The 12572-nt window shown below is 61.9% G+C and overlaps 1 protein-coding gene across 3 annotated transcripts; it reads right to left on the reverse strand.

The window, feature by feature from the left end:
- Positions 1 to 2883: 2883 nt before the first annotated feature.
- BABAM1 (BRISC and BRCA1 A complex member 1) lies at positions 2884 to 12572 on the reverse strand. Of its 3 annotated transcripts, XM_083880129.1 has the most exons (11): positions 12540 to 12572; positions 10566 to 10883; positions 9497 to 9555; positions 8779 to 8899; positions 7639 to 7717; positions 6866 to 6890; positions 5972 to 6101; positions 5306 to 5392; positions 4017 to 4396; positions 3342 to 3466; positions 2986 to 3147 (listed from the first exon to the last, which is right to left on the reverse strand). In XM_083880129.1, the coding sequence occupies exons 2-9, from the start codon at positions 10842 to 10844 to the stop codon at positions 4196 to 4198; spliced, it is 981 nt and encodes a 326-aa protein (XP_083736255.1). In that variant the 5' UTR covers positions 10845 to 10883; positions 12540 to 12572; the 3' UTR covers positions 2986 to 3147; positions 3342 to 3466; positions 4017 to 4195. The 3 variants fall into 3 exon arrangements, with proteins under 3 accessions (XP_083736254.1, XP_083736255.1, XP_083736256.1); XM_083880128.1 differs by lacking the exons at positions 2986 to 3147; positions 3342 to 3466 and adding an exon at positions 2884 to 2940; XM_083880130.1 differs by lacking the exon at positions 3342 to 3466 and having other exon boundaries at positions 2989 to 3116; positions 4028 to 4396.

Consider the following 12572-nt stretch of genomic DNA (forward strand, 5'->3'; position numbering starts at 1 on the left):
GAGCGCTCCCGCCCCAAACCCAAACCCTGCCCCAAACCCAAATCCTGCCCCAAACCCAAACCCTGCCCCAAACCCAAATCCTGCCCCAAACCCAAATTCTGTCCCATATTCCGCCCCAAACCCAAATCCTGCCCCAAACCCAAATCCTGCCCCAAACCTAAATCCGGTCCCAAATCTCGTCCCAAATCCCACCCCAACCCCAAATCCAGCCCCAAATCCGCTGGGGTTGGGTTTGGGGCGGGGGCTGCTCCCCCCAGGGACTCGCGGGCGGTGACGAAGCTCTCGGTGCTGTCCCCGGGGCTGTCACTGTCCCCGGGGCTGTCACTGTCCCCGGGGCTGTCACTGTCCCCAGGGCCGTCACTGTCCCCAAGGCCAGGCGGGTCCCCATCCCCCGGCTGTGTCACCTCCGTGCCGGGGACAGCGGCCCGTCCCCAGGGGATGTCACCCCCAGTGTCACCCGCCGTGTCACCCGCCGTGTCACCCCCAGTGTCACCCCTGATGTCACCCCTGGTGTCACCCCCGCCCCGAGGTGTCACCGAGCGGCCGTGGGGGGACCTGGGGGACACCCCGCCCTGGTGCCGCCTCGGGGACACGCGGCCACCCAAGCGGGGCCAGGGGACAGCGGTGTCCCCAAGGCGGGGATTGAGGGCACGGCGTGTCCTTGTCCCCAAAGCGCGGCCCGGGGGGCGCTCCTGGCGGGGGGGGCGGTCCCAGAGCAGCGTGCTGGAGGCCAGGGGGGACAGGGAGGGGACAGCGCTGTCCCCGCGGGGCCCCAGGGGACACTCCGGCCACAGGGAGGGGACAGCGCTGTCCCCCGGCCCGTCCAGCAGGGCCCTGAGCGCTCCGGCCCCGGGAATGTCCCCAAGGGCCACCCCGGTGTCGCTGCCGTCGCTGCCATCCTCAGTCAGGAAGGACAGGGACCTGCGGGGCCACCGCGGCTCTGGGGACACAGTTGACGTCACCGCCGGGGTTTGGGGTTGTCCCCAGAGAGGAGGGGACACCTTGGGGACATCACCCCGTGCGCGGCTCCGGCCGCTCTGCGGCGCCAGCGGCTCCTGCGGGAGGGGACAGCGCTGTCACCGCCGGGGGACACCAAGGGGTGGCACAGCTGGCCCTGTCCCCGGTTTCCAGGGGCCACCAGGGGTGGCACAGCCGCACCCAGAGCTGTCCCCATTCCCCGATCCTGGGGGTGTCACTGTCCCCAGAGCTGTCCCTGTCCCCATTCCGAGCGTGTCACTGTCCCCAGAGCTGTCCCCTCTGCCAGGGCCACCAGGGGTGGCACAGCTGTCCCCACCCCCTGATCTTGGGAGTGTCGCTGTCCCCGTTCCCTATTCCAAGAATGTCCCTGTCCCCAGCCCTGTCCCCACCCCCCATTCCCAGGCTGTCACTGTCCCCCCCGCCCGTCCCGAGGGTGTCCCCGCTGTCCCCTCACCTGTCCCAGGGTGTCCCCACTGTCCCCTCACCTGTCCCCTCACCTGTCCCAGGGTGTCCCCGCTGTCCCCTCACCTGTCCCCGCAGCAGGAGCCCGAGGCAGCGGCGACACCCGCGGGCCGCGGTCACTTCCAGCGGTGGCAGCTCCCGGGCACAGCTGGGGGGGGGCACCGCCACAGGGTCACCCCCGGTGTCACCCCCGGTGTCACCCCCGGTGTCATCCCCGTGTCACCCCCGGTGTCACCCCCAGTGTCACCCCCAGTGTCATCCCCGGTGTCATCCCCGGTGTCACCCCCAGTGTCACCCCCGGTGTCACCCCCGGTGTCATCCCCAGTGTCACCCCTGGTGCCACCCCCGTGTCACCCCCGGTGTCACCCCCGGTGTCACCCCCGGTGCCACCCCCGTGTCACCCCCGGTGTCACCCCCGGTGTCACCCCCGGTGCAGCGTCCCCTGGGCAGCGCTGGTGGCCCCTGCGGTGGCGTTGTGTCCCTCCCTGTTCCAGTGTCCCCCAGTCCCGGTGCCACCGCTCGGGTCACAGTGTCCCCAGTGTCCCCCAGTGTCCCCCAGTCCCGGTGTCCCCCCCGGTGCCGGTGGCGCTGTTCCGGTCCCATTGTCCCCTCACGGTGTCCCGTTCCCTGGATCTCGATATCCCAGTGTCCTATCGCGATATCCTGATCGCAGTACCCCAATATCCCGGTGGCCCAATATCCCGATATCCCAATATCCCGACATCCCTATATCCCCATATCCCGGTGTCCTATGGCGATATCCCAATATCCCGGTATATCCCGGTATATCCCCATATCCCGGTGTCCCTATCGCGATATCCCGGTTCCCCCCCCACTCACGCTCGGCTCATCCCGCCCGTTCAAACGCCCCGCGCCGCTGCTGATTGGCCGAGAGCGAGCCAATAGGAGGCGGCTGAGGGAGGTGCCGGGTGACGTCAGACGCAGAGGGGCTGGGCCAAGGCACTCAGCGCCCCCCAGTGGCCCGAGATGGGATCGCTCAGTGTCACCAACGCCACCAGTGTCCCCAAACAGTGCCCAGTGTCACCAACGCCACCAGTGTCCCCAAACAGTGCCCAGTGTCACCAGTGTCACCAGTGCCACCAAACCGGCACTGCCCAGTGTCACCAGTGTCCCCAAACTGGACTCCCATCCTCATGATCTATAGGTGACACAGGACCACAAGAGGTGACCCCAACCCCAGCACAGACCCCACAAAAACACCACAAAACCACCACAACTCAAGAAAACTCTTCTCTTTCTCCACATCCAACCACTGCCCCGTCTCCCCAACCACCCCTGGGGTGCCACCAACCCCAGGACCTCCATCCCCATGGCCAGGAGGTGACACAGGGACAGAAGAGGGGACACAGGACCACAAGAGGACATCCCAACCCCACTACAGACCCTACGAAAACACCACAAATCAGGAAAACTCTTTCAGCATCCAACCACCACCGCCACCACATGTCCCCAACCACCCTTGGGGTCCCCAGAATGTCCCTGGAGGCGACACAGGACCAAGAGAAGTGACACAGGACCATAACGGATGACCCCAACCCCACCACAGACCCCACAAAACCACCACAACTCAAGAAAACTCTTCTCTTTCTCCACATCCAACCACTGCCCCGTGTCCCCAACAACCCTGGAGTCCCCAGAATGTCCATCCCTGTGACCTGGGGGTGACACAGGACCACAAGAGATCACCTCAACCCCACAAAAACACCACAAAACCACTACAAATCAACAAAACTCCTCTCTTTCTCCACACCAAACCACTGCCCCGTGTCCCCAACCACCCCAGGGCGTCACCAACCCCAGGACCTTCATCCCCATGGCCAGGAGGTGACACAGAGCCACAAGAAGTGACACAGGACCACGAGAGATCACCTCAACCCCACCACAGACCTCACAAAAACACCACAAACCCACCACAACTCAAGAAAACTCTTCTCTTTCTCCACATCCAATCACCACCCCATGTCCCCAACAACCCTGGGGTCCCCAGAATGTCCATCCCTGTGACCTGGAGGTGACACAGGACCGCAAGAGGTGACCTGAACCCCACAAAAACACCACGAAAACACCGCAAATCAACAAAACTCTTCTCTTTCCCCACACACCACCACCACCCCATGTCCCCAACCACCCGAGGTGCCACCAACCCCAGGACCTTCATCCCTGTGACCTGGGGGTGACACAGGGCCACGAGAGATCACCTCAACCCCACAAAAACACCACAAAACCACTACAAATCAACAAAACTCCTCTCTTTCTCCACACCAAACCACTGCCCCGTGTCCCCAGCCCCCCGAGGTGCCACCAGGGGTGTCTGGGGTGTCCCCTCAGACGGTGGCCTCGCTGTCGGGGCTGTCCCCCCCATCCAGCAGGGCACATCCCCAGGACATCCATCCCAGTGACCAGGAGGTGACACAGGGCCACGAGAGATGACCTGAACCCCACAAAAACACCACAAACCCACAACAACTCAACAAAACTCTTCTCTTTCTCCACATCCAACCATCGCCCAATGTCCCCAGCCACTCTTGGGGTCCCCAGGACATCACCCTGGTGACCTGGGGGTGACACAGGACCACGAGAGGTCACCCCAACAAGACCACAGACACCACAACTCAAGAAAACTCTTCTCTTTCTCCACACACCACCACCACCCCATGTCCCCAACCCCCCGAGGTGCCACCAGGGGTGTCCCCTGGGTGTCCCCAACCCCCCGAGGTGCCACCAGGGTGTCCCCTCAGACGGTGGCCTCGCTGTCGGGGCTGTCCCCGCCGTCCAGCAGGGCGTAGGCGGCGTGGCTCTGGCAGGGTCTCTGCAGGGGATGCGCCAGCAGCTTGGCCATGCAGTTGTGCAGCTCCAGCGCCGGCCCCGCCAGAGCCACCTCGTATTTGTAGTTGGTGCCTTTGGTGTCCAGGCTGCCGAAAAACCCAAACATGTCCTGCCCCGAGGGAGGGAAAAGTGTAAAATTCTGGTTATTCTCACCCTAAATGCTGAGAAATTTTCTCTTTTTGGCTCTTGTTTTGGCTCAAAATTGTCCTCAAAAAATTCGCTTTTTTTCTGCCTCCCCTGTTGTTGTTGACTTCCCCCTTTTGCCCCTTAAATTCCTGTTTTTTCCCTCCAAATTCCTTTGTTTTTCCAGCGATTTCTACCCCATTTCCCCCCCCCAATCTCCCTGTTTTTCCTCCTCAATCCTCCCCAATTCCTCCCTTTTCTTTCCCCAAATTCCCCCATTTCCCCCCAAATGTCCCCACATTCCCCCATCCCCATTTCCCCCAAATCCCCATTTTCTCCAAATTCTTTCCCTTTCCTCAAAATTCCTTCCTTTTCCCCCTTTTTTCTAGAAATTTCTACCCCATTTCCCCCAATCTCCCTGTTTTTCCTTATCAATCTTCCCCAATCCCCCCTTTTTTTCCCCAAATTCCCCCCAAATCCCCCCACTTTTCCTCTCCAATCCCCCCAAATTCCCCCATTCCCATTTCCCTCCAAATTCCCTCCTTTTCCCTCAAATTCTCCCATTTCCTCCTTTTTTTCCAGCAATTTCCACTCCATTTCCCCCCTCAAGCTCCCTCCTTTCATCTCCCCCAAATCATCCCATTCTCACCCCAATTTCCCCCATTTTCCCCATGAATCCCCCCAATTCACCCCCATTTTCCCCTTTATTTCCCCAATCCCCCCTCCTGCCCCCCTATTTCTCCTTTTTATTTTCCCAAATCCCCCCATGGGGGGCAATGGGGAGGAAAAAGGAGGATTTGGGAGTGAAATTGTGGGATTTTTGAGTGGAAATTGAGGATTTTGGGGTCTAAAAGGGGAAATTTGGAGTAATTTGGGGTAATTTAATCCCCTTTACCTTCCAGCTGCTCTCGTCCTCCTTCTCATCCAGCCCGTTGTGGATGTAAACGACGTCGAAGAAGAAATAGGGGCACTGCAGCAGCTTCTGGGGGGAAAATGAAGGGATTTGGGGGAGATTTGGGGGGAGTTTGGGATTTGGGAGAATTGGGGGGGATTTGGGGGAAAATTGGAGGAGATTTGGAGGAGATTTGGGGGGGATTTGGGGAGATTTGGGGGGATTTAGAGAAATTGGAGGAGATTTGGGGGGAAACTGGGGGGATTGGGGGAGATTTGGGGAAACTGGGGGAGATCTGGGGGGAAAAAGTGGGGAAAAGGGGGGAAGGGAAAAAGGGGGGAAAGGGGGAATTTGAGATGGAAAAGAAGGGATTTGGGGTGGAAAAGGGAATTTGGGGCTTAAACGGGGGATTTAGGGTTTAAAAGGGAGGATTTTAGGTGTAAAAGGGGAATTTTGGGTGTAAAAAGGGAGGATTTGGGGTGGAAATGCAGGATTTTGGGGTGGAAATGGAGGATTTTGGGGTGGAAATGCAGGATTTTGGGGTGGAAATGCAGGATTTTGGGGGCGGAAATGCAGGATTTGGGGGGCGGAAATGGAGGGTTTTGGGTGGAAATGGAGGATTTTGGCTGTACAAGAGGGATTTGGGTGGATATTTGGGGGGTCCCAGACCTTGACGTGGTCGCCCCCGCAGAAGTGGGGCTGGCAGCCCGGGCGGCCGAACACCAGGATGGTCCTGACCACGTACGGGGGGGGAATGGTCTGGACATTGTCCGTGACAGGGAGCTCGATCTTCTGCTGGCTGGGGACAGGGACAGCCACAGCTGGCACCGTGGGGACACAGGACAGCCACGGGGACAGGGGACAGCCACAGGGACAGCCACAGGGACAGGGACAGGGCACCATGGGGGAGAATGGTCTGGACATTGTCTGTGATGGGGAGCTCAATCTTCTGCTGGCTGGGGACAGGGACAGCCACAGCTGGCACCGTGGGGACAGGGGACAGCCACAGGGACAGGGGACAGCCACAGGGACAGGGGACAGCCACAGGGACAGGGGACAGGGCACCACGGGGAGGGAATGGTCTGGACATTGTCAGTGACGGGGAGCTCGACCTTCTGCTGGCTGGGGACAGGGACAGCCACAGCTGGCACCCATGGGGGCAGCCACAGAGACAGGGGACAGGGACATATGGCACCCACAGGGACAGGGACAGGGACAGCTTGCCAGCTGTCCCACGGGGACAGCGGACAGCCACAGGGACAGCTGGCACCCACGGGGACAGGGTGGCACCCATGGGGACTGGGGACAGCGCTCAGGGTGGTTCCCATGGGGACAGGGGACAGAGATGGGGTGACACCCATAGGGACAGGTGGTACCATGGGGACAGGGTGGTCAGGGTGGCATCTCTGGGCTCAGGGTGGTACCCATGGGGGCAGGTGGCACCCATGGGGGCAGGGTGACACCCATGGGGCAGGGCTCAGGGTCCCACCCTGTCCTGGCGCCCTCCAGCCCCTCCCACCCCCCAGAAGGTTCTGGAAGCTCCCCTCCCCCAGCCCTGCTCACATGAGGTTGAAGAGCCCGTCCAGGTCTGACAGCGGGGTCAAGGCTGGTCCTGGCACTGCCTGGGACACCCCGGGACACCCTGGGGACACCCCTGGGACACCCTGACACTGCCCTTTCCCACCCCAGGGACACTCTGTGCCACCCCGGGGACACCCCAATGACACCCAGGACACCCAAGGACACCCCAGGGACATCTGGGAACAACGTGGGGACACTGGGACAGCCATGGGACACCCCCGTGGACATGCCTGGGGACAACCCTGGGACACCCCAATGACACCCAGGGACACCCTGGGGACACCCCTGGGACACCCGGACACTGCCCTTTGCCACCCTAGGAACACTCTGTGCCACCCCTGGGACACCCTGTGCCACACCCATGACATCCCGGTGGCACCCATGACACTCAGGACACCTCAATGACACCCAGAAGACTCCAGTGGCACCCAGGTGACCCTGGTGACACCCACGGCCCCGTGGTGGCACTCAGAACACCGTAATGACACCCAGGTGACGCTGGTGACACACCCATGACACCTCAGTGGCACGTGTGACCCCTGATGACACCCCTGGTAGCCAGTGACACCCTGGTGACACCCATGAACCCAAATGACACCCATGAGTCCCCAGTGGCACCCATGGGACAATACTGGCACTCAAGTGATCCCAGTGACACCCACGACCCCTCGTGGCCCCCTGGTGGCACCCATGACCCCCAGGTGACCCCGGTGACCCCCAGGTGACCCCCAACGACCCCCGTGGCAGGCGGATACTGAAGGACTGGCACACGACAGTGTCCAGGTCGTAGAGGCAGCTGCAAACCTCCCGAGGGTCTGAGGTGAACCCCGACAGCTGCCACGGCACCACGGCACTGCTGTCACTGGGACTGTCACCGCTGTCCCTGTGCCCTGTGCCCACCCTGTCCCCATCCCTGTGCCCACACTGTGCCCTGTGCCCACACTGTCCCTGTCCCCATCCCTGTGCCCACCCTGTCCCCATCCCTGTGCCCACACTGTGCCCTGTGCCCACACTGTCCCTGTCCCCATCCCTGTGCCCACCCTGTCCCCATCCCTGTGCCCACACTGTCCCTGTCCCCATCCCTGTGCCCACCCTGTCCCCATCCCTGTGCCCACACTGTCCCTGTCCCCATCCCTGTGCCCACCCTGTCCCCATCCCTGTGCCCACACTGTCCCTGTCCCCATCCCTGTGCCCACACTGTCCCCATCCCTGTGCCCACACTGTGCCCTGTGCCCATCCCTGTGCCGACCCTGTCTCTGTGTCCACCCTGTCCCCGTGCCCTGTCCCCACCCCTGCACCTGAGCCCATCCCCACAGCCATCCCTGTGCCCTGTCCCCACCTTATCCCATCCCTGTCCCTATCCCTGTGCCCACCCTGTGCCCTGTCCCTGTCCCCATTTCTGTGTCCACCCTGTTCCTGTCCCCAGCCCTGTCCCTGTCCCCTTTGCCAGTCCCCTGTCCTCGTCCCCTCCTGGCACCTCCAGAACCTTCTGGAACACCCAAACCCTGCCCCAGGCACCCCAAAACCCCTCCTGGTGCTCCAAATTCTCTCCTGGCACCACCAGACTCCTCCTGTCCCTGTGCCCACCCCCTTCTGGCACCCCCAACCCCCTCCAGGCACCCCAAAACCCCCCCAAGCACCCTCAAATTCCCTCCTGGTGCCCCAAATCCCCTCCTGGCACCTCAAACCCCTTCTGTTCCTGTCCCTACCCCCGTGCCCATCCCTTCCAGGCACCCCAAAACCACCCCCAGGCACCTCAAATCTCCTCCTGGTACCCCCAGACCCCTCCTGGTGCCCCAAACCCCTCCTCAGCCACCCCCCAGACCCCTCCAGGCACCCCAAACCCCCTCCTGGCACCCCAAACCCCCTCCTGCCCCCTGTCCCCCTGTACCCACCCAGGTGGCGTCGTTGTTCACCACCACCAGGGCAAACTCGTGGCTCTTGTCGATTTTGTGTTTGGTCCTGACAAACATCTCAATCATCTTCTGTGCCACCGTCAGGGCATTGCTGCGGGACCTGCACCCCAAAAACACCCCCAAAATCACACCTGGCAGTCCAAAACCACCCCAAACCACCCCAAAAATCATATCTGGCACCCCCAAAAACCCCCCAGGGCACCCCAAGGTACTGACAAACATCTCAATCATCTGTGCCACTGTCAGGGCGTTGCTGTGGGACCTGCACCCCCAAAACACCCCAAAAATCACTCTTGGCACCCCAAAAACCCCCAAAACCACACCTGGCACCCCAAAAACCACACCTGGCACCCCAAAAACCTCACCTGCCACAGAGCACGGCTCAGGGCACCCCAAAAATCACACCCAGCACCCCATCAGGCACCAGGTCAGGGACTCCAAAACCAGGGGGGACAGGGACAGGGGACAAGGATGGACACAAACTGGGGACAGGGATGGGCACAGGGGACAGGGAGAGGGATGGGCACAGGGATGAGCACAATGGACAGGGCACAAGGACAGGTACAAAATTGGGACAGAGGACAGGGACACGAACAGGGATGGGGACAGGGATGGGGACAAACTGAGGAAAGGGATGGGGACAGGGATGGGGACAGGGACAAGCCAGGCCTGTGTCCCCAGTGCCCCCAGCACTGACCCGTTGAAGGACTCCAGTTTGGGCACCGCCATCTCCTCGGCCAGGTCCAGGCACAGGATCTGGGGGGGCACAGCTGAGACCCCCTGGGGCACTCCCAGTATCCCCCAGTATCCTCCCAAATGATATCCCAGTATCCCCAGTATCCTCCCCACCAACCCCTCAGTTCCCTTCATTCCCCTCCAGTCCCTCCCAGCATTCCCCCATCCCATCCCATCCCATCCCTTCCCAGTCCCTCCCAGTGTCCCCAGATCCTTTCCCAGTTCCCCCCACCCCCCTCCCAGTCCCCCCAAATGCCCCCATTCCCCCTCAGTCTCTCCCAATCCCCTCCCACTCCATCCCAGTCCCTCCCAACTCCCCCAATCCCCTCCCAGTCCCTCCCAGTGTCCCCAAATCTCTTTTCATTCCCTCTCAGTTTCTCCCACTCCCTTTGCAGTCCCCCCAGTTCCTCCCATTCTCCTCCCATCCCTTCCCAGTCCCTCCCAGCATTCCCAATCCCTTTCCCATCCCCTCCCAGTTCCCGCCATTCCCCTCCCAGTCCCCCAAATCCTTTCCCACTCCCCCCCAGCCTCTCCCATTCCCCTTTCATTCCCTCCACTCCCCTCCCAGTCCCTCCCAGTGCCCCCAAACCCTTTCCCAGTTACCCCACTCCCCTCCCAGCCCCTCCCAGCGCCCCCAAACTCTTTCCCAGTCCCTCCCAGTTCCCCCCATTTTCCTCCCAGTCCCTCCCAGTGCCCCCATACCCTTTCCAAGTTCCCTCCAATCCCCTCCCAGTCCCTCTCGACCCCTCCCAGTCCATCCCAGCATCCCCAAACCCTTTCCCAGTTCCCCCTCCTCCCCTCCCAATCCCTGCCACTCCCCTCCCAGTTTCTCCCACTCCCCTCCCAGTCCCTCCCAGTGTCCCCAAATCCCTTCCCCCTCCCTCCCAGACCCCCCCATACTCCTCCCAGTTTCTCCCACTCCCCTCCCAATCCCCTCCCAGTGCCCCCATTCCCCTCCACTCCCCTCCCAGTCCCTCCCAGTGCCCCCAAACCCTTTCCCATCCCCTCCCACCCCTGTCCCATTCACCCACCACCTTCTCGGGGCAGTTGACCCGCGGGGTTCTCACGGTGACCTCGGGGGCTCCGGCCGGGGGTCCGTGCCAGGGGCTGCCCGCGGGCCCGGGCCCGGCCGGGGGGCTGTGGCCGGCACTGGCCGCCTCCCCCTCGCCCTCGCTGCGGTTCCCCACGCCCCCCTGGCCCCCCGGGGCTCGGTCCTCGGCGCCCTCGGGGTTGGAGCGAGTGCGGGGCCGCAGCTCGGGGAGCTTCTCCTCCTCGTCCTCGGCGGCGCTGCCCGGCTCCGAGGTGTCCATTGCCCCCCGAAAATGGGTGTATCGACCGCGGGGAGGGGGCTGGAGGAGAAATGAGGGGGGTTAGGGGGGCATGGTGTAGCTGGAACCCCAAAATCAATGGGTTCAGGGGGTCCTGATGTGGGTGGGATCCCAAAATAAGGGGGGTCAGGGGGGAATGGTGGGGGTGGGATCCCAAAATAAGGGGGGTCAGGGGGCATGGTGTGGGTGGGATTTTAAAATTGGGGTATCAGGGGGTCATGGTGTGGGTGGGATCCCAAAATCATTGGGTTTGAGGGGCCTAGTGTGGGTTGGGATCCCAAATTTGGGGAGTCAGGGGGTCACGGCGTGGGTGGGATCCCAAAATAAGGGGGGTCAAGGGATCCTGGTGTGGGTGTGAACCCCAAATCAACAGGTTTGGGGGTCACGGTGGGGGTGGGATCCCAAATTCGAGGGGTTTGGGGATCCCAATGTGGCTGAGACCCCAAAACCGGGGGTTTAGGATGCCATGGTGTGGGTGGGATCCCAAAATAAACAGGTTAGGGGGTCACAGTGTGGGTGGGATCCCAAAAGTGGGGAGGTCCCAGTGTGGTTCTAACCCCAAAATCAGGGGATAAGCAGGCTGGGACCCCAAAATAAACAGGTTAGGGGGGTCATGGTGTGGGTGAGATCCCAAAATCAACGGGTTTGGGGGGTCCCTATGTGGCTGGGATCCCAAAATCGGGGGCTCAGGGGGTCATGGTGTGAGTGGGACCCCAAATTCAGGGGGTCCTGTGTGGGTGGGACCCCAAATTCAGTGGGTTTGGGGGTCCTAATGTGGCTGGGACCTCAAAATCAGGAGGTTCAGGGGATCATGGTGTGAGTGGGATCCCAAAATCAAGGGGTTCGGGGGGTTCTGGTGTGGGTAGGACCCCAAATTCGGGGGGTCAAGGGATTCTGGTGTGGGTGTGAACCCAAAATAAACAGGTTTGGGGGGCCTGGTGTGGCTGGAACCCCAAATTCAGGGGGTCCTGTGTCGGTAGAACCCCAAATTCGGGGGGTCAGGGGGTCATGGTGTGGCTGTGAACCCAAAATCAACAGGTTTGGGGGTACTGCTGTGGGTGGGACCCCAAAATAAGGGGGGTCAGGGGGTCACGGTGTGGCTCTGATCCCAAAATCAGGGGGTTTGGGGGGCCTAATGTGGGTGAGACCCCAAATTTAGGGGGTCATGGGATAGTCCCGCTGTGGGTGTGACCCAAAAACCGCTGGGGTGGCTGTGACCCCAAAATCAGAGGGCTAGGGGTCCCGGTGTGGCTGTGACCCCAAAATTAGCGGGTTCAGAGGATCCCGGTGTGGCTGTGACCCCAAAATCAGGAGATTAGGGGGGATCCCACAGCCGGGGGGCTCAGGGGGGTCCCCGTGTGGCTGTGACCCCAAACCCGGGGGCTCAGGGGGGCTCCTGCTGCCTGGGAAGGAGCTCCGCGGGGTCTGGGGGGTCCCCACACCTCGGACCCCCTTTCCCCTCACCCCATTCCTGGGACCCCTCCCCACTTTCTGACGCCCCCTCCCCACTCACTTCCCATTTCTCGGCCCCCCTTCCCCTCACACCTCCCCTGCCCCATTTCCCCCGCCCCACGCCCCCATCCCTTCACTCCCTCCCTCCCCACGTCCCTCTCCGTTCGTGTTCGCCCCCAGAGCCCCCCAAATCCCCGCAAAATCCCCCCGACCCCCCGCGCTCACCGCCCGCCGCTCTTCCGTCCCGCCGGAAGTGGC

This window comes from Zosterops lateralis (genome assembly GCF_965231275.1).
Source record: "Zosterops lateralis genome assembly, chromosome: 29".
Taxonomy (NCBI): Eukaryota; Metazoa; Chordata; class Aves; order Passeriformes; family Zosteropidae; genus Zosterops; species Zosterops lateralis.

Bases quoted from the DNA above. Each gene is read 5' to 3' on its own strand.
- BABAM1 (XM_083880128.1), bottom strand. From the start codon at position 10,844: ATGGACACCTCGGAGCCGGGCAGCGCCGCCGAGGACGAGGAGGAGAAG. The intron at 9,556-10,565 runs GTGGGTGAATGG...GTGCCCCCCCAG, and splicing joins TCAACTGCCCCGAGAAGGTG to ATCCTGTGCCTGGACCTGGC. The intron at 6,102-6,865 runs GTGAGCAGGGCT...CCCTGTCCCCAG, and splicing joins GACGGGCTCTTCAACCTCAT to CCAGCAGAAGATCGAGCTCC.